General features: G+C 48.7%; 1 protein-coding gene across 18 annotated transcripts in view; it reads left to right on the top strand.

Annotated features, from left to right (window-relative positions):
* LOC143923970 (FAST kinase domain-containing protein 1, mitochondrial-like) overlaps positions 1 to 21,351 on the top strand; it is a 189,722-nt gene that overhangs the window by 137,882 nt on the left and 30,489 nt on the right. For 15 of the 18 annotated variants that reach the window (XM_077447941.1, XM_077447936.1, XM_077447932.1 and 12 more), the window contains 2 exons: positions 2,760 to 2,891; positions 10,730 to 10,843. In XM_077447941.1, coding sequence (XP_077304067.1) covers positions 2,760 to 2,891; positions 10,730 to 10,843 — 246 coding nt within the window. The remainder of the gene's footprint in view (positions 1 to 2,759; positions 2,892 to 10,729; positions 10,844 to 21,351) is intronic. The other 3 variants (XR_013261798.1, XR_013261799.1, XM_077447946.1) reach the window with 3 other exon arrangements.

Here is a 21,351-nt window from a genome sequence, read left to right as displayed (position 1 = left end):
ATTTTAGCCTTTCCTCCACTGAAACTGTTGCCACGTCTGCTTCGCAGAGTGGAAGCTGAGGGGATCCCAGTAATGCTGGTTGCCCCAGATTGGCCTCAGCATTCTTGGTACGCAGACCTGGTGCGTCTGGTGGCAGACGCTCCCTGGCGACTGCCGTTGCGAGAGGACCTCCTATCTCAAGGCCCAATTTTCCATCCTGCTTTACCATCGCTGACTTTAATGGCATGGCTATTGAGAGCCAGGTGTTGAGGAACCGGGGTCTGTCGGACCAGTTATGTTGAGGGCACGGAAATCTTCTTCTCAGAAGATATACCATCATACCTGGAAGGCCTACATCTCCATGTGTGAGGAGAAAGGATGGCATCCGCAATCCTTTTCCATATCCAGGATCCTGCTTTTTCTCCAGCAAGGAGTTGACCAGAGATTGGCATTAAGCATCAGCAAAGGGCATATATCAGCCTTAGCTGTCTTTTTCCAACGACCCTTGGCATCGCACTCCTTAGTGAGTACCTTCGTTCAGGGGGTGCGACGCGTAGTCCCTCCGGGGGGTCCACCGTTACCCCCATGGGATTTGAACCTGGTGTTGTCAGCGCTTCAAAAACCGCTGTTTGAGTATATCAGGGAGATTCCCCTTTTGACTCTTTCCCAGAAAGTGGTCTTTCTAGTGGCCATCGCCTTGGCCAGGAGGGTTTTGGAATTGACGGCCTTGTCCTGCAAGTCGCCCTATCTGGTTATCCACAGGGATAAGGTGGTGTTGCGTCCGCAACCGTCTTTTCTACCGAAGGTGGTCTCGGCTTTTCATATCAATGAGGACATTGTATTACCATCGCTGTGTCCTAAGCCGAAGCACCCTAAAGAGGTGGCCCTTCACGCTTTGGACGTGGTTAGGGCTCTGAAGGTGTATTTGTCTGCCACTGCTCCCTTTCGGAAGTCAGACTCACTGTTTGTTTCGGTAGCTGGTCCCAAGAAAGGCATGACTGTCTCGTCGGCCACCATTTCCAGGTGGATCAGACAGATTGTAGTACAAGCCTATGCCTTGAAGGGGCAGGTCCCCCCCTTTCTGGTCACAGCCCACTCCACAAGGGCAATCGGAACATTTTGGGCCTTCCGACACCAAGCGTCGGTCGCTCAGGTGTGTAAGACGGTGACCTGGTCGTCTCTCCATACGTTTACCAAGTTTTACAAGGTAGATGCCCGTGCATCGGCTGATGCCTGTTTTGGCCGCAAAGTTTTGCAGGCGGCCGTGTAGTTTTAATTAAATATGCAACCAATATTTTTTTTCCTGGTTTTTTGAAAAAACGCAGTACTATTATGTTAATGCACTGTTACATTACTTCCGCAGTTGGCTGCGGTCTTGGGGATCACTCCTGTTGAGGATACCCTGTGGTTTTGTGGTGGTTTTCCACGCAGTGCTGTTTTTTTTGTGGGTTTAGTTTCACTAGTTCCCACCTGCCATGGTGGATGAAGTTTTTATGCTGTTTTTCCCACCCCTCGTTTGGCACTGCTTGGGGGCGTCCCATTTTGTTAGAGAGGACCTATGTCGGTCGGTAAATATAAGAGAAAATCGGATTTTTGTACTCGCCGTAAAATCCTTTTCTCTGTAATTCATTGACCGACACAGCACCCGCCCTTCTTTTTTTTTCCTCTTTACGTTATTCTGCTTGTTGACGTACTGAGGCTGCTAGGGCAGACTGTGGGGATTGTAGCCTATCGACCGCCCCCCTGTGCGGAACTAAAAGTTCTGAAGTGTTGTATTACAACTTTGCCTAGTAATCTCCAGTGATAGGGCTAACAACCCATTTTGTTACAGAGAGGAGCTGTGTCCGTCGGTGAATTACAGAGTAAAGGATTTTACGGCGAGTACAAAAATCCTATTTTTGCATGCGTTCCAGACACACACAAATGTGGATGCAGGCTCACTGTCTCAGTTACATTAGTGGTCAGTGTAAATCGAATCATTACATTGGGGCTTGGTGTACACTCTTCATTCACACCAATGGCCAGTGTGAATGTCCCCATTACATTAATGGTCAGTGTTACATTAGTGGTGAATGTGAATCCCAGTTACATTGGAGTTTTCTGTCTATTGATGGGTCCCCTCACCCCCCCCCCCCCCCCCAGTCCATGGTGTACAGGCAGTGAGGAGATGATGTGATGTAACGTTTAGCAACCGATCAGTGAGCAGTAAAGGATTTTCAGTAACCTCTAGCAATCAATTAGTAAGCAGTAACAATGTGCAGTTACCTCTAGCGACTAATTGGTGAGTGGTAATGATGTCCAGTAACCTCTAGCAACCAATTAGTGAGCAGTATTGATGTACAGTAATATCTAGCAACCAATCAACAAGCAAAAGTCATATGCTGTAACCTAATGCAAATAATCAGTGAGCCATAATGTGTGCTGTAACCTCTAACAGCCAGTCAGTGAGCGGTAATGATTGCATGGGGGGGCCCAAGAAAATGTTTGCCCAGGGTCCAATCAATATTAGGCCATGTTTATAGATAGTGGCTAGATAATGTAAAAATTAGAAATCAAATCTGCTGAGCCTTAGTACCAACAGTCTGCCTAAATACAATGACATCATCCCTCCTTTCTGATGCTTTTTTTTTCTATTGACTAAACTTGAGTCTTTTAAAAGCTCAGGCTCACTCTTCTGTTTATGTGTAGCTTTATTGACTAGCACATCATAGGCATTAGCAATTGTAGAGCTGTGAATTTAATTATATCGACTTAACTCTTTCTTGTTTGTTTTTTTTGAGACTCTCCTCCTCTGCAATGTATGAGAACTAAGAGGTGCCTAATGGAATTAAACCGAGCATTATGTATCGAGTGCCCAGAATATCAGATTCCCTGGTTCCATGACCGGTATTTTCAACAGCTACAGCAGACAGGTGAAGTCTTGGTTGAGTCTTGTATTTAGAGAACCAGTGACCAGGATATGGATTGCAGTTAGTTTAGCCACTTGCCTACTGGGCGCTTTCACCCCCTTCCTGCCAAGGCCAATTTTCAGCTTTCAGCGCTGTTGCAGTTTGACAGTTGCGTGTTCATGCAACACTGTACCCAAACAAATTTTTCATCATTTTTTTTTGATAGAGCTCTCTTTTGGGTAGTATTTAAATGCCACAGTTTATTTTTTATTTTTTGCTAAACAAATGAAAAAAAAAAATTTTGATGGGGGGAAAAAAAAATAATAATTTCTTAGACCTCATACACACTGAGATTTTCTGCAGATTTTTGTCTTCAGATTTACCAAAACCATATAATATGAGGTCAAACCTTAAAGGGGTTGTAAAGGTAAATGTTTTTTCACCTTAATGCATTCTGTGCATTAAGGTGAAAAAACATCTGACAGTCCCGGCGCTCCCAGCCCCCCCCCCATTTTACTTACCTCACCCCTCGAAAGTCCCGCGCTCGTCCCCCGGCGTCCTTTCCACCGTTCAGCCTGGCCGCTGATTGGCTGGAGTGGATGGATGGAAAGCAGCGCAGCCATTGGCTCGCGCTGCTGTCAATCACATCCACTGACGCAGAGTGCCGGGGGCGAGGCCGTGTGATACAGCGAGTGGCTATAGCCGCCGGCTGTATCACGGGAGCGCGCCCGCAGATGCTTCTCACCATGCGAGGGAGCTTGCATGAACGTGAGAAGCACCTGCGGGAGGAAGCAGAGACCGCTGCCGAGGGACCCCAGAAGAGCAGGTTCGGGGCCACTCTGTGCAAAACATGCAGCACAGTGGAGGTAAGTATAACATGTTTGTTATTTAAAAAAAATAAAAAATAAATTCACTTTACAGGCTGCTCTGATGGGCGCTGATGAGCCTGCTCTGATGGGCGCTGATGAGCCTGCTCTGATGGGCGCTGATGAGCCTGCTCTGATGGGCGCTGATGAGGCTGCTCTGATGGGCGCTGATGAGGCTGCTCTGATGGGCGCTGATGAGGCTGCTCTGATGGGCGCTGATGAGGCTGCTCCGACGGACGCTGATGAGGCTGCTCCGACGGACGCTGATGAGGCTGCTCCGACGGACGCTGATGAGGCTGCTCCGACGGACGCTGATGAGGCTGCTCCGACGGACGCTGATGAGGCTGCAGCCATCTTTTTGAGGCCCGGAAGCCTGCAGACCCAGTGCGCAGGAACGTGCGACAAACACAACATCATTACGCCTCCGCGCACTGGGCCTAACATTCTGAGTCTGACAGGCCTCCCTCTCCTTCTCCTCGACACTATCAGGCGAACACGCCAGTCCGCCATCCAGCAGCCAGGCCACTGAGGCTAGCCAGCAGCCACCCACCCGCAGCAGGGTGCCAGCCAGCAGCCACCCACAGCAAGGTGCCAGCCGCCTACCCACGCACAAAAGCCAGCCACATAGGGGTGCCAGCCAGGCAAGCCCACCCACATAGGGGTGCCAGCCAGGCAAGCCCACCCACATAGGGGTGCCAGCCAGGCAAGCCCACCCACATAGGGGTGCCAGCCAGGCAAGCCCACCCACATAGGGGTGCAAGCCAGGCAAGCCCACCCACATCGGGGTGCCAGGCCAGCAAGCCAGTCGCAGCAGGGTGCCAGGCCAGCAAGCCAACCCACAGAAGGGTGCCTGCCATTTTTAACCTTACACTTTGCAAGGTTCTAATGCAGATGGATGCAGAGAGAAAAAGTAAGTGTGATTTGGAACTATTTCTCCTCTCAACCATCTCCAGGAGAAGCAGCAGTGTGCAACACATGCACAAACAATGTGAGCATGGGATCAACAACTGCAAAAACCAAAAATGCATAAAATCTTTGGGCCCATGTAAGAGTTCATCATGTTGAATTATATAATGAAGCACAAAGAAATACCACAATCCCACCAAACAACAATAAAGGTTAAGTGGCTAAATTTTGATGGAAGATCCCAACAGCTGGACAAAGCAATCATAGAGATGATGGTTACGGATAACCAGCCATTTATAATGGTGTCTGACTCTGGATTTCAGGGGTTGATGTCCATAGCCGAGCCCTGATACCCACCGAAGAGTGAAAAGTATTATCAAACCGAAATGCTGGGAAAGCTTCACCAAAAGGTAGTTGAGAATGTAAAGGCTATGCTGCAACCAGAGAATGCTGGCAACTTACTCTCATTCACAACTGACTGCTGGTCAGGAACTACAGAGACACTGCTGAGTCTTGCATGCCACTTCATTGACAGCAGATGGACAAAAAGGCAATTGGTGTTGGAAAAAAAAAGGTGATGCAAGGATCCCACACTGGGGAATAAACAAAGACTGAGTGATGCTTGTGCTTTGTGACAGCAGTGCAAACATGGTGAAAGGAATGAGGCTTGCTGAAGTATTCAACCTCAGTTGCATGGCACACACCCTGCAACTTGTGGTAAATGATGGTCTGTCAAGCCAGAGCGCTTTGATAGATATAATTGGCATGCCGAAGAGATGAGAAGGCCATTTCCACCATTCAGTCCTTGCCAAGCAACGACTGAGGTGCATTCAGGCAGACCTTGGCCTACCCAAAAGCAGCTTAATTCAGGCTGTTCTAACCCATTGGAATTCAACACTTCACATGCTGCAACGAATGCTGGAACAGAAGCGAGTTTTGAGCATCTATTCAGGCAAACATATTTGTCCTACTGCTGAACAGTGGGACATTGTAGCCAATGTCATAGACTCTCTTCCCCATAGAGCAGTGGTCATCAACCCTGTCCTCGGGGCCCACTAACAGGCCAGGTTTGCAAGATAACTGAAATACATCACGGGTAATATCATTTTCTGCTCAGTGATTGCAGTATTCTAGTTTGCATCTCCCCAAGGTAATACATAAAACCTGGCCTGTTAGTGGGCCCTGAGGACAGGGTTGATGACCACTGCCATAGAGGACGTGACCCTAGAGGTGAGTCATTATGACTAATTTCTGTCATCCCACGTGTGAGTGCTGAAGATGCTTCTTCAAGAGAATTAAGGACCCAACACGTGTGGCAATAAAACATTCGGGCAGGTCATGAGGGACATCCTCACCAAACGCTTTGAGAAGCCTGAAGAGAATAAAAATGTTGTGCTGGCATGTGTTTTGGCTGCACGATACAAGAATCGTGCTTTCTCTGATGATGTATTGGCCAAGGCAAAACAATGGCTGATGGAAAATCAACATGAGCTGCTGGAGTTTCCTGCAGAAAGGTCAAGTTTGGAAGAGCAAGATGCTGCAAAAACAGACCAACGTCAAAAAAGACAATGAGCAGAAGAGAATCTTTATTGTGGTCAAATTAACCTCCTCGCGCCCGCCCTATAGCCGAATTACGGCCGTAGAGCAGGCGCGTTCGTTCGGGCGGTCGTCCCTGGACGGCCTGATGTTTACTTCCGCAATGCGCGCCGCCGCGGGCGCGCATCGCGGAAGTTCTGTGTTCGCCGTGTCCCCCGGGGACAGGCAAACACAGATCGCTGTAAACGGCCAATCACAGCGGCCGTTTACAGCGTGATCGGCGTGTCCAATGGGAGATGATCTCATATGTAAACATATGAGATCATCTCGCAGCGCCGCTCTCCTTCCTCGCACAGACAGTGCGAGAGGGGAGAGATGAACGGCTGCAGCGGCAGCCGTTCTGATTCTGGAAAAAAAAAAAATTTAAAAAATGAAATAAAAAGTGCCATCCGCCCCCAGCAGTGCCATCCGCCCCCAGCAGTGCCATCCGCCCCCAGCAGTGCTATCTGCCCCAGTGCCATCCACCCCAGTGCTACCTGCCCCCAGTGCCATCCACCCCAGTGCTACCTGCCCCCAGTGCCATCCACCCCAGTGCTACCTGCCCCCAGTGCCATCCACCCCAGTGCTACCTGCCCCTAGTGCCATCCACCCCAGTGCTACCTGCCCCCAGTGCCATCCACCCCAGTGCTACCTGCCCCCAGTGCCATCCACCCCAGTGCCACCTGCCGTCAGTGCCATCCACCCCAGTGCCACCTGCCGTCAGTGCCACCTGCCCCCAGTGCCACCTGCCCCCAGTGCCACCTGCCGTCAGTGCCACCTGCCGTCAGTGCCACCTGCCGTCAGTGCCACGTGTCATCAGTGCCACATAGTGCCATCTGTCATCAGTGCCACGTATCAGTGCCATTTGTCATCAGTGCCACCTGTCAGTGTCACGTGCCATCTGTTGTCAGTGTCACGTGTCATCAATGCCACTTATCAGTGCCATCTGTCATCAGTGTCGCGCGTCATCGGTGCCATGTATTAGTGCCATCTGTCATCGGTGGCACATATTAGTGCCACGTATTAGTGCCATCTGTCATCGGTGCCACGTTTCAGTGCCACGTGTCATCAGTGCCACGTATTAGTGCCACGTGTCATCAGTGCCACGTATAAGTGCCACGCGTCATCAGTGCCACATATTAGTGCCATCTGTCATCAGTGCCACATATTAGTGCCATCTGTCATCAGTGCCACCTGTCATCATTGCCACGTATCAGTGCCATCTGTCATCAGTGTCACGTGTCATTGTCCTGGTGCTTCAAAAGTGTAATAAATAGTCAACAAGTTAGATGTGTAACTTATGTTCCTAGAACACATGATGGCGCTACCTGCATGTTGGGCCTCTCTATGTGGCCAGGCTGTGAAAAAGTCCCACACATGTGGTATTGTAATACTCAGGAGGAGTAGCAGAATTTTTTGGGGGGTGTCATTTGTGGTATACACATGCCACGTGAGAGAAATAACCTATTACAATGACAATTTTGTGGAGAAAAAAAAAAATGAAAAATCTTAATTTTGCAAAGAATTGTGGGAAAAAAATGACAACATCAAAAAGCTCACTATACCTCTTACTAAATACCTTGGAATGTCTACTTTCCAAAAAGGGGTCATTTGGGGGGTATTTGTACTTTCCTGACTTGTTCGGGTCACAAGAAGCGAGATAGGCCACCAGTACATCAGATGTGATCAATTTTGTGCGATTCGCACCACAGCTTGTAGACTCTCTAACTTTCACAAAGACCAAATAATATCCACTAATTTGGGTTATTTTTACCAAAGACATGTAGCAGTATAAATTGTGACCAAAATTTATGAAGAAAAATTAATAATTTGCATAATTCTGTCACAGAAACAAAGAAATATGCGTTTTTTTTCAAAATTTTCGGTCTTTTTTCATTTATAGCGCAAAAAATAAAAACCCCAGAGGTGATCAAATACCACCAAAAGAAAGCTCTATTTGTGGGAAAAAAAGGACAAAAAATTCATTTGGGTACAGTGTTGCATGACTGAGTAATTGTCATTCAAATTGTGAGAGCACCGAAAGCTGAAAATTGGTCTGGGCAGGAAGGTGTTTAAGTGCCCTGTAAGCAAGTGGTTAATGTCATGTTCAGCGTGTTATTCGGGCCTCATGCAGAGGATTCTTCTAAATGTGCATCAATAATCAGCCTGGATGATGAACTTCATTTCTATATGAAAGAAATAGTAATTGATAGAAATGGTGATCCTCTTCGGTGGTGGTAAGAAAATGAGTCGCGCTATAAAAGACTTGCCTCTCATGCTAAAAATACCTCTCTGCTCCTCCATCTGTACCAAGTGAGCATGTTTTCAGTGAAGTGGCAGCAATTTATGAAAAAAAAACAAAAAAAACAACCAGTTTAACAGGTGAACATACTGAAATGTTATGCTTTTTGCACTATAATATTTTTCTACTTAAAGAGGGAGTCCACTGGAAAAATATTAAAAGCCAGCAGCTATAAATACTACAGCTGCTGACTTTTAATAAATGGACACTCACCTGTCCCGGGGTCCAGCGATGTCGGCAGCCGAGGCTGATCGATCGCTCGGCTCTTGGCTGCTGCCGCTATTCTCGGTGAGGGAATCAGGAAGTGAAGCATTGTGGCTTCACTTCCCGGTTCCCTACTGCGCATGAGCGAGTCGCGCAGCGCAATGGGAATGGTCCACGCTGTCTCTGGGACCCGTGTGTGTCCCAGCAGACAGCATAGCGGGACAGGAAAAAGCATAGACTTCCGTGGAAGTCTATGCCCGGAAGTGGGTGCAAATACCTGTCTTAGACAGGTATCTGCACCCCCCTCCACCCTGAAAGGTGCCAACTGTGACACCGGTGGCTTCCGATGAGCGGAAGTTCCACTTTAGGGTGGAACTCCACTTTAACTGGGAGTATTGAAGAAAGTGTAGTGTCAGTGTGTCCTATCCACTGTCAAGCTTTTTGCGCTGCAGTAGGGTAATCAGTGCAGTGCAATGCACTAGTAAGTTCAATTTTTTCTATGTTTTGGGAAGCCATTTACGAAGTTATTGTTTTTCAAGCACTTTGTTTTTCCCAGTTTACTTTTAGACCTCATTCATCACACCATGGTGCACTGAAGACGAGACTAAGACGAGATGTCAGTTTTGAAATCTGTGTATTTTTCTCCCATTAGTTTTCATGTGAAGAACAAGCCCTTAATATTTAATTTTAATAAACATTAAAATGTTCAGCTTATACCAGTTTTGTGCATAAAATTTGGTGTTATTTTTGTAAAGTTTAAATGTACAAAATATCCGCTAGCGGCAGGAGAGGTGGCTGGGATATCGATATTGTATCGGCGCCAAAAAAAAATATAGGTCAATCCCTATTTACGACCAGTCTAAATGGTATTATTTGGGTATGCCCCTGTGGTACTACCTATCGCTAAACCTAAATATGATTGATTAAATTGTAAAGTGTGCGACCAGCTTAAAGCGATTGTAAAGGCCACTTTGTTATTTAAAAATAAATAAACATGTCATACTTACCTCCACTGTGCAGCTCGTTTTGCACAGAGTGACCCCGAACATCCTCTTCTGGGGTCCCCCGGTGGCTCTCGCTGCTCCTCCCCGCATCAGATAACCCCCTAGGAGTAGCGTCCCCCCCCCTGTCCAGCATTTGGCGTCCATAGCTGCCAAATGCAGGACTCAGCCCCCCCCCCCCTCCCCCGTTCGCGTCATTGGATTTGATTGACCGCAGCAGGAGCCAATGGCTTAGATTGTGCACAGCCTTGCACCAGGGATTAAACACAGTCTCGTGCACCATCGGTTCTGCCACTACTGTTTGGTATGCAGAGTGAGCGCATAGGTATACTCCTCCTTCTGTGAGTGCGGGATGACGTTGTTTACTGTTGGACGTGGCCTTTTTTGTGCTGGCGTCTTTTTAGGGGACATCAGTGATACCCTTCCGATGCTCAAACGAGTGTCTCTGGATCTTCCCAATCTGATCACTGTGTTTTTGGCACTTCAGGTCACTCACACAACCGAGCAGGGTTGCACTCCTTGTGGGCAATAGGCCCCTTCCTCCAGGAGGCCTCCTCACAAGTCCTCACAGGCAGGCCATGCATTCCCAAGAGACCTAAGATGGTCGCTTGAGTTCCTTTTATGCCCTACCCAGCATGCACTGTGAGAGAATGTCCATGGGTGGGTCACCTGCAATCCTGGGTAAAAAGGTCAACTCTCCAGTGTTTTCTTGTACCAAGTTCAATGCTTTGGCACCATCTTTTGCTTTATCAAACACTAAGCCATAGAAACGTCCATAGACTTTCATTGTAAATGCTAACATAATTTAGTAGGCAAGAATGCCAGCGCTACACCTGTATAAGCCCAGTTATGGTATTTTGCATTTCTTAAAGTGTATTTTTTTGGGGAAAAAAACTAATTTATATTGTTAACTTCAGGCATTTGGTATAGAGGTCTGTGCTGGTGACTTTGCAGCTGATGAGACATAATTTTTTTTCTTTTTCTTAATTTCTTTTTCCCCTCTTTTAGATGGTGACCATGAAAAAAACATACATCACGTGATTCAGCATCTGTTAGGACATGCCCTTGGAGGAATACATTATACCAGAATGTTCGTTGTTGCACCATATAATTACTCTGTAGGTAAGACTATGTGAATAAACGTAACCAATTGTGCACTTTAGATGTGATGCTTTATGTCCTTAAAAACTTTGATGGGTGTACTGCAGGGACATGCCCTGTATGACAGCCGTGGCTGCTCTGTAAAACAAACGCCAAAACAATGTTCAGAAACATAGAAAGACTCTTGGACGTACTGCCCAGACTAATTGTAGACTTTCAAGGTGCTTGCATATCTCTGATTAGAGAGAGCGTTTTTCTTTGTGTATGTATGGGATGTGGTAGATGAAAAATATTTTCTTTGTAGTAACTGTTCACATTAACATTATGACCTTCGATCTGCATATCTGTTAGTTAAAGCAAACTTACAAGTTTTAAGGCTCCATTCACACTTAGGCAATTTTGAATCACAGGTGGAATCACCGCAAAATGGGGAACGCAGAAGTTGAGCGGCACGTGCGCCTTGCGATTTTTGCTGCGATTGCAAAAGAGAGATCTACCTGTGCTCAGATCCCAATAGCTTTGTACATGCATTTCCCCACTTACAGACAGGAAGATTTTCCTGCTTTATGACCAGGCCAATCTTTGCGATACGGCACTGCGTTGTTTTAACTGACAATTGCACGACGCTGTGACGCTGTACCCAAACAAAATTGACGTCTTTTTTTTACCACAAATAGAGCTTTCTTTTGGTGGTATTTGATCACCTCTGTTTTTTTTTTTTTTTTTTTTTTTTGCGCTATAAACAAAAAAAGAGCGACAATTTTGAAGAACAAAACAATATTTTTTTACTTATTGCTGTAATAAATATCACCAAAAAATGTTTTTAAAAATCAGATCTCTTCATCAGTTTTATGATAGTTTTATGATCAGTTTATATATATTCTTCTACGTACTTTTGGTAAAAAAAAAAAATTGCAATAAGCGTATATTGATTTGGTTTGCGCAAAAGTTCTTGTGTGTACAAACTATGTGCTAGATTTATGGCCTTCTTATTTATAATTTTTTTTAGTAGTAATGGCAGTGATCAGCGAGTGTGTTCTCTCGTTTGTGTTTCTAACTGGGGGGGGGGGGGGGTGGAACTGACTAGAGAAGGAGACATATCCTTGTTCCTAGCTAGTAGGCGCAAACTATCTGTCTCTCCTCTAAGAACAGGGATGTGTGTGTTTACACACACATCTCTGTTCTGGCTCTCGTGAAAACGATTGCTCGTGGCCGGTGGTCATCATGACCGCCTGCCATGCGCATCGGCTCCCCCACCGTGCAGCGGGCGCACGCATGCCTACTATAGGCATTTAAAGGGCCGAGATACAGCTACGACGGTTCGCGGGATTGTGCCGACCTGCCGTAGTTTAATGACGGCGGCTGGTCTGCAAGTGGTTATACTACCAGGTGCTAAAGTGGTATGACCACATGTTAACACTACAAAATCTGGATAGACTCTCTGCACACTGCTACACCCTTCCCAGCGATCTATGCAATAAAAAACGGGGATATTTAATTCACATATATTGCAATACATGTTTTAGCCAGCCGACTGGCTAACATGTGGTCACACCCCTTTAGCACCCGGTAGTTTAAATACATGTACAAGCTATTGGGATCTGAACACAGGTATATCTTTCCCTAATCGTCTTTCAGGACAGCCACTATGAGAGATGGACTCCTCCTCTTCCTCTGGAAACACTGCGCCAGCCCATAAATTCTTACTTCCCCTGCCGGACCTCAGTTATTAGTGTTTCCTCCGGCGGGGAGACACTGGGCAAGGAACCAGGCCGATGAGTCGGGGAGGCTGTGGCCGTTTTGTCGTTGAAGAACCCGGTTGAAAGAAGCAGGGGCTTCGTTTGGAAAAAGCTGGGTTCAAACCGTTCGAAACAACGTCCGCGGGTCGAACGGTTTACTTACCTCACCAGGTACTGCCACCCCTTCCGAGTCGATCGCGGCTTCAGGTCATGGGGGACTCCTATTGCGTCTACAGGGACGCAGCTGGCAAGCCGTTCGGAAGATTTCCCTGAACAAGGGTACAGTCCGCCCTTTTTTTCTTTGAACCGAGCGGGCCGAACGACGGGCGACGTCGTATCCGGCGGAAACTAAGGCTTGACCTCAAACGATCGACTTCCGGGTCGTGGAGCCGATAGGAGGGCCGGGCACAAGCTGGAGATGAGTTCGGAATGCGCACAGGCAGCGTGGAACTCTGTAGTAAGCAGCCACCTGCAGTCATGTCGGAAGCTGAGGCTCAAACAACAGACTCTATCTCCAGCATTCCTAAGGTATGAGCACCCTGGGGAGGGGTACTCTCTATCTAGGATCCCTCCACCCCATGTATGGTTCTATCATGGGGGGGGGGGGGGGGGCAGACCCCCTGGGTGGCCAGGGGGGAGGGGAGGCTCAGATTCCTTCTTCTAAAAAAGGGTCTAGTGCACTCCCAGGGTTGTATCCCGAGCTTTGGATTGACTTTGTCTTTTTCTGTTTTTTTTTCTTTTTTTCCTTTTTTTTTTAGAAAGCTACGGAAAAAACTAGATCTACGCATAGCTCTAAAAAGAAGTGTGCCTCCTGTAGGGACATTTTAGGGGAATCTTGGACCAAAGTGTTGTGCAAAGGCTGTATTGACTCCCTCGTTAGGGAAAGGGAATCTGAACAGGGGTCAGGACTAGCAGCTTCAGTCAAAGAGCTCTCGTCCACCTTCTCTTCTTTTAGGCCCTTTTTTGAAAACTTTCAGCTTCCCACGAGTCCATCTCCCCAGGATACAACCCCACCTCTAGCACAGAGTTCTGCTCCGGTCCAACCTGCTAGTACAGGGGGGACAGAGGTTGCAGGCCCTTCAGGGACAGGTAGGGAACTTCCAGACAGTTCCTCTTCCGATTCCCAGGAGGGTTCCGAGGGGGAGGACCAGGACGGGGGGTCCAGGAAAGCCTCCGGATATAAATTATCCCTTGATGAGGTAGAGGACCTCTTAAAGGCAATTTATGCAACCCTCGGTATCCAGACGGATAAAAAGCCCCTAACCCTGCATGACCAAATGTATTCAGGTTTGGGGGAGCCAAAAAGAAGGGTGTTTCCAGTGCACGAAGTTTTTTTTTTTTTTTCAAATATAGACTTTATTTAAACAATGCCCAACCTGGGCGCACATATAACATAAGACATACAGTTGGGATACATGGGGGGAAGGAAGGGAAAGCGCCCAGTAAGTTCGATACAGGGATAGAGGGGGAGGCAGACATAGCTTACATACAGTACATCTCAAATTAACATGAGTTCTTGTAAGGTCACGTTCATCATCATTCCGGCTACCACAGCCCATGTGGGCCGAAGCACTGCGCGGAGTAACCATGGACTCACTAGACGCCTAATTCTGAGCCTCCTCCCCCCTCTTCCCCACACCAGAACCCCATTGCCCCGGTAAACAATCGAACATCCGAGGTCAGAGTCTAACAGTAAAGGGGACAAGGACACACAAGGGAGAAAGGCCGGGGAAGGCTGGGGGAGAGAGAGGGGAGAGAAAAAAAAAGAAAAGGGGGGGGGGGGGAAAGGGGGGGGAGAGATCTGGTTGATTCCGGAACACCGCGTCATATACTTGGACCAGGTTGCAAACTATCTCACAGGGTCCTCAGGGAAACTCCCTCAGGGGAGAGAATAAACTGATGCCAGAGAGCCCACGTGGTTTTAAATCTTTCCTGTTGTTGCCTCCCAGATAGCACCAGGTCCTCTAGTTTACTAATGTCCTCCACCCTTCGAATCCAGGACGCCACCGACGGTGGGGCCTGGCTCTTCCAGTGAAGCGGAATGCAGGCTCTGGCTGCATTCACCAGGTGACACATAATGGACTTTTTGTATTTTTTAGTAGACATGGTATTATCATGTAGGAGAAAAAAGGCCGGGTCATCGGGGACGTTGTATTCCGTGAACTTTTGGGTAATGGACCTGACTGTAGACCAGAAATGGGACAACTTCGGACAGGACCAAAATATGTGTAACAATGTGCCCTGCCCCTGACCACACCTCCAGCAAAGTGCCGAGGTGTTCGGATAGAAGGAGTGCAGTACCTGAGGGGTTAAGTACCACCTCGTCAGGAGTTTGTAGTTAGTTTCCTGTATTTTGGTACAAATGGTAGATTGTAGGGCAAAGGTTAACATACGTTGAGTCTGGCTCGAAGTAAATGTGCAGTTCAGCTCCCTCTCTCATTTAGTCAAGAAGGTTAAGTGAGTGTCATCGACCGGGGCGATAAGGAGGTTGTACATTGTTGACAATGTCCTCGGGAGTGCCCCGCATCCCGAACAGTGTTCCTCAAATGTAGTCAAAGGTACACCAAACTGCTGCGGAGATGGGAGGGCCCAAAGAAAATGTCTAAGCTGGACTGCAGTCCAGAAAGCCAGTTTGTAGGGGCCCGACGCGTCACACAGCATCTCTATAGAAGGCCAGTCTCCATTTGTCTGGAAGTGCCTCGCTTGTGTGCAGTTCCTAGTAAACATAGCTGACATAATTTGGCGGTCCAATCCTGGAGGGAATCGAGGGTTCCCCAGAATGGGATAGAGCGGAGAGTTAGCTGTGGATAGTGGCCCGTCTGAACAGTACGTCGATCCCACCCGCAGCGTTACCCCTATCAGGGGATGATTTTTCATATCCTTAGGGAGGTGTGCATAGCACCAGATAGCTCCCTGTAGTGGCACCTGCGTTTGGGCTTGTTCTAATCGGGTCCACAGCTTAAAATCCCGGTGGCGACCCCAGTCAATAATCCTACCGAGATGAACCGCATGGTAGTATTTCTTCACATCCGGGACTGCGAGGCCCCCGTGAAGTTTGGGTAGGGAGAGTAGAGTCCGGGCCAGTCTCGGTTTTTTATTTGCCCAGATAAATCTAGTAAACATCCCATGTACCTGTCGAAAGAACGAGGCGGGGACCAGGACGGGCAGTGCATGCAGTAAATATAAAAATTTGGGTAAGATGCACATCTTGATAAGGTTGCACCTGCCAAACCAAGAGTGTAGGCCTTTATGCCAGGACTCCAGCAGGGCGCGGGCTCTAGTCAACAGGGGTGGAAAATTAAGCTTAAAGACGTGGTCTAGATTCGCAGGAATCAAGGTCCCCAGATGTCAGTGCCACGGTTGTCTATTTAAAATTAAAACTGGAGTGGAGTGTGTTCATGGCGGCTTGCGGGAGTGCTACTCCCATAGCCTCCGATCTAGTGTAATTAATTTTCAGGTTAGAGATCCGTCCGTACTCCTCAAATTCCCTGAGGAGATTCGGGAGGGATATTGCCGGGTTCGAAAGGGAAAACATCAAGTCGTCCGCATAAGCGGAGACCTTGTATTGGACACCCCCCGCTATCAGGCCTTGGATATCAGGATTGTTTCTAATTTTGCATAAGAAAGGTTCTAGGGAAAGGGCAAAGAGAAGGGGGGACAATGGGCAGCCCTGTCTAGTTCCATTTTTAATAGAAAGGGGGTCTGATAGGACCCCATTCACTTTAATTTGTGCTGTCGGGGCAGCATATATCTGGGTAATCCAATTAATCATTTTTTCACCTAGTCCCACATGCCGGAGAACCGCGAAGAGGTACTCCCAGTTAACCCTATCAAAGGCTTTTTCTGCATCGGTGTTTAAAAATACGGAAGGTGTGCTGGTTTGATTAGCAATATATATTAAGTTCAGCACTTTAGTCGTGCTGTCTCTAGCTTCCCTCGAAGGGACAAAACCCACCTGGTCTAGGTGAACCAGGGTCTGTAAGTGACGGGCTAACCGGGTCGCTAAAATTTTAGTAAACAGCTTGAGATCAGTGTTCAGCAGCGAGATTGGTCTGTAGCTACCACAAACCAAGGGGTCCTTACCGTCTTTAGGGATGACCGTGATATGGGCCCTGGTGGTGTCATGAGCGAAGGTGGCCGCGTTCCCTATAGCATTAAAGAGACCCACCATATGAGAGCTAAGGGCCGGAAGCAGGGTCTTATAGTATGCAAGGGTAAAGCCATCTGGCCCAGGTGCCTTTCCAGGTTTAGTCAGCTTAAGCGCCAGTTCCAGCTTGTCTGTAGTGATCGGGGCCTCTAGTTCAGCGATGTTTTCAGGGGACAGAGTAGGGGTCTGGCTGGATGATATATAAGCCTCCATCTGGGGTTGTCCCCCCTGCGGGGTCGGTAGGTTATAGAGTGTCGTAGAAATCCTTTAAATGTTCCCGCAATCTGATGCGGGAGGCCGACAGTTACGTTCGCTGTCGTCTTAATCCGGGGGATATAGGTCCGCGTCTTAACGTCTTTGACCGCCCTCGCTAGGATGCGACCGCATTTATTCCCGGATTCGTATGCCATGAGCCTACATTTTTGTAACGCAGCCTTAGCTTTATGTCCCAGAAGGTCATTTATCTGACTCCGGAGAGAGGACAGTTCAGCCTCCACATGAGGATCCGGGGAAGCTTTGTGGTGCGACTCCAGGACTTGGAGTTTAGCCAGAAGCGACTCCAGAAGTGTCCCGGTTTCTTTTTTGATACGCGAGCCGTGTTTTATCAGGATACCCCTAATAACTGTCTTATGGGCTTCCCAAACTGCTCCCGGTGAGGAATCGGTCGTTGTGTTAGTCTGAAAATAATAAATAAGTTCCCTAGTCACCTCCTCTAAGACCCCCGGTTGCTGCAGAAGGCTTTCATTTAGTCGCCAAAATCGCGTCCTCTGGGACGGGTTATTGGAGAGTTTATAGGTCAACGTAATGGGCGCATGATCCGACCATGTCCGCTGACCTATAGTGGATGCGTGAACCGCATGGAGTTGACCGTGGGGTACAAGGAAGTAATCTATTCTCGTGTATATTTTATGGGGGGAGGAATAGAATGTGTAGTCCCGTTCTCCCGGGTGTTGAAGTCGCCAAATATCGATCAACTGCGTCTCATGCAGACATTTAATAATGCGTTTACGGGTTCCCGCAGGCATAGAGGATACACCCGACGACGTGTCGACGTTAGGGGCCAGGGGTATATTCCAGTCTCCCCCCAGGATCAATTGGCCCTCATGAAATTCCGACAGTTTAGCAAGCGTGCGTCGCAGAAAAACATCCTGGCCGTCATTTGGGGCATAGACGTTCGCCAACGTCAACTGAACATCGCCAATGCGACCCTTGAGGAACACATAGCGACCTCCCGGATCGATCCTAGAATCCTGAAGAGTCCAGGGTATTCTACCGGAGATGAGAATGGAGGCCCCCCGAGATTTCGTTTTATTGGTGGAATGGTACGTCAGGGGGAAAAAATCAGTTTTTGAGGACCGGCAACCTATCCTCCCTGAAATGAGTTTCCTGGATATAGACTATATCGTTGCGATCCCGCCTCAAGTCATGCAGCAACATACGCCGCTTCTCAGGGATATTGAGGCCTTTCGCGTTCAAGGAGTATATTCGGAGGCTCTCCATCCTCAACCAGAGGGGGAGGGTGGGAAAGGGGAAAGAAAAAAAAAAGGGGAAATATATATATATATATATATATATATATATATATATATATATATATATATATATATATAGAAAGGGGAGAGGGTCACTACCCCAGCCACCCAACCAGGAGCGTCACCAGGGAAAAAGGGGGGGGGGAGGGCAAGGTAAGGCACGAACAGAGGGGATTAAGGGAAGGGAACTAGCTAAGGGCAAGCAAAAAGCTTGCGTGGCACGTCTCCACCAAAAACGGCCGAGGACGTGCCGGCCTACGTGGGGGAAGTGGCTGGAAACAACTGAGGAGGGGCGCTCCCGGCCCTCCCCGGGGCCCCAGGAGCAGCTAAAGTATGGACCAACGGCACCAATAAGATCACCCTCCCCCGCAGCCCCACGGCCTAGCCGCGGGGGGGGGGGGGGGGAAACCCCGAGGGTGTCAGGAGGGGGGCCCTCAACTCCACCCCGAGGGCTCCGCCCCATCATGCTCTAAAAGCGGCTAACCGCCCCAGTAACAACGGAGCACAGAGCAGGACCCCTGGGCTCCCAAGGGGCGGGGGAGCAAGTATGGCACATCCCCGGGAGGGGTGTAGGTCTCCCGTCTACGGTCCAGCGCCCGACCCACCTAGAGGCCAGGCTCCCTATCAGGAGGCGGCTCCCGATAGGCACGCCTGTGCCAACATCTACCATTCTCCCGGCGTGCAGACAGATGAAACTGAACCCGCCAGGAACAAGGGGGGGATCCAAAATAACACATAAAACAATATAGTAAAATAAACACATAACAACATGGAACATTGCGTATCTGGGGAGAGTCCCCAACCGAGCATCAACAGTCCCCCCTGAGTCAAAAAGGGGGCAGCTACCCCGACCGGGGAAGGGGGGCAAAACCCCAAGAAAGGCCCCTCCCCCCGAGACAGGGGCGAACGGATTCTGCAACTGATAAAAGGTTGTGAAAGCAATGTCCCAAAGACCCTCAGCTGCCCCCCAGTGCATCAAAGAAAAATACCCACATGTCTCCCTGGGCTCCACATCTCAGCCAGGCGTAGTCCAGTGTTCCCAACAGACCTCGGGCATGGGGGAGGGGGCAATCCTTGGTACACATGGGAGTTGCGGTGTTAAATCCTCCAGTCACCGACATAGCAGGTACGGGGGGGTTCACCAGCCCGTGCACGAAGTTTTAATGGAAACAGTTAAGGAGTGGCAGGATCCGGAGAGAAAACCCTTTTTATCTAGATCCCTCAAAAGAAGGTTGCCATTTTCAGAGGACCCGGCTTGCCTTTGGAATAAAAATCCCAAATTGGATGCCGCTTTCTCCCAGGTCTCCAGACACACAGATTTGGCGTTTGAAGACATGGGGGCCTTGGCAGATGTCATGGACAAAAGGATTGACTCTCTGCTTAAAAAAAGTGGGACTCGGCTATCGGCAATTTAAAGCCTGAAATGGCAGTTACAGTTGTGGCTCGCAATTTAGAGCACTGGCTCTCACAGATCCAACAACATATTGAGGCAGGCACAGATAAGGAAACCATTCTGTCATCCTTCCCTACTATGCTGCGAGGCATCACTTACATAGCAGATGCCTCTGCTGAGTCCGTCCGCATGTCGGGCAGAATGGCGGCTCTAGCCAATTCGGCCAGAAGGGCCCTCTGGTTAAAAACATGGCCAGGGGATAATGCCTCCAAGATAAAGCTATGTGGGATACCCCTGACGGGGGACCTCCTTTTTGGCCCAGGGCTAGAGACTGTTCTAGACCGGACAGCGGACAGGAAAAAATCCTTTCCTCTTAAACGGAAAACCCCCGTACCAACTAAAAAGGGGTTTCGTCCGCAAGGGCGTAGGGAAACCTCTAAACCAGAGGGGAAAAAGAAAACCTGGCCCCAAAAAGGCAGGGGCAGAGGGGGGGCGATTTGTCGCCCTCCTGTCCAACCCCGTAAAACCCAGTGACATTCCAGCTACAGTGGGAGGAAGACTGGGGGCCTTTCTACCACAGTGGGAGACAATATCCCCCAATCAATTTATTTTAGGGGTAATAAGAAGGGGGTACCTCTTGGAATTCTTAAGACCACCCCCTCAAAGGCTCCTTGTCACGCATCTACCCAGGTGCATGGTAAAGGCCGAGGCCTTGCTAGAAGCTCCGAGGGAATTGGAGAATCAGGATGTTATTCTCAGGGTCCCAAAAGCAGAAGAGGGAAGGGGGTTTTATTCTCACATCTTCGTAGTGAAAAAACCCTCAGGGAAGTTCAGGTTGATTCTGAACTTAAAGCCCCTGAATGCTTCAGTGACATACAAAAGATTCCGCATGGAATCGATCTTTTCAGTAAGGGCTCTTCTGCCCCGCAACTGTTTCATGGTATCTCTGGACCTAAGGGATGCGTATTTACACATCCCTATAGCGGAAGCCTCGCAGAGTTTTCTACGCCTTGCCATAGATTTAGGGGGAGAAACAGTACACTTTCAGTTTCAGGCCCTGCCATTTGGGCTATCCTCTGCACCCCGCATTTTTACCAAAGTCCTGGCAGAAGCCATGGCCTTTCTTCGGCTCCAGGGGATATGTATAATAGCCTACCTGGACGACCTGCTTTTATTTGCAGCATCCCCAACACAGTTGGTCAAGGATCTCGATCTAGCCAAAAGGGTCCTTACAGATCTGGGGTGGCTTCTGAACTTGGAAAAGTCCAGCCTGATCCCCTCACAACAGATCTCCTATCTAGGTTTCCTGTTGGACTCAACACTGTTGAGAGTTTTTCTACCAAGAGAAAAGGTACAAAAGCTGGACAAAGCGGTGGCCTCTCTTCAGAGCAACCAGCTGGTTTCCATAAGGGTTCTGATGTCAGTATTGGGTCTCCTTACATCTACCCTCCCAGCAGTGCAGTGGGCAGGGCTACACTTTCGTCCCCTACAGACCTTCATCCTAGGGGTGTGGGACCACAGTCAGGAGGCTCTAGACACCCTAGTACATATTCCACACCAGGTAAAGAGATCCCTCTGGGGGTGGAGGAAAATGACAAATCTGTCGCAGGGGCGTCTGTGGCTCATCCCGGTTTCTCGGGTAGTGACCACAGATGCAAGTGGAAAAGGTTGGGGGGCACATTTGGGTTCCCTTCTAGCCCAGGGCACTTGGGAGGACG

This window comes from Lithobates pipiens, unplaced genomic scaffold (assembly GCF_037356315.1).
Source record: "Lithobates pipiens isolate NorthernLeopardFrog02 unplaced genomic scaffold, aLitPip1_a1.2 Scaffold_22, whole genome shotgun sequence".
NCBI classification, from domain to species: domain Eukaryota; kingdom Metazoa; phylum Chordata; class Amphibia; order Anura; family Ranidae; genus Lithobates; species Lithobates pipiens.
Note: the sequence above shows the minus strand (reverse complement) of the source record. Positions and strands in the feature narration are given on the sequence as shown.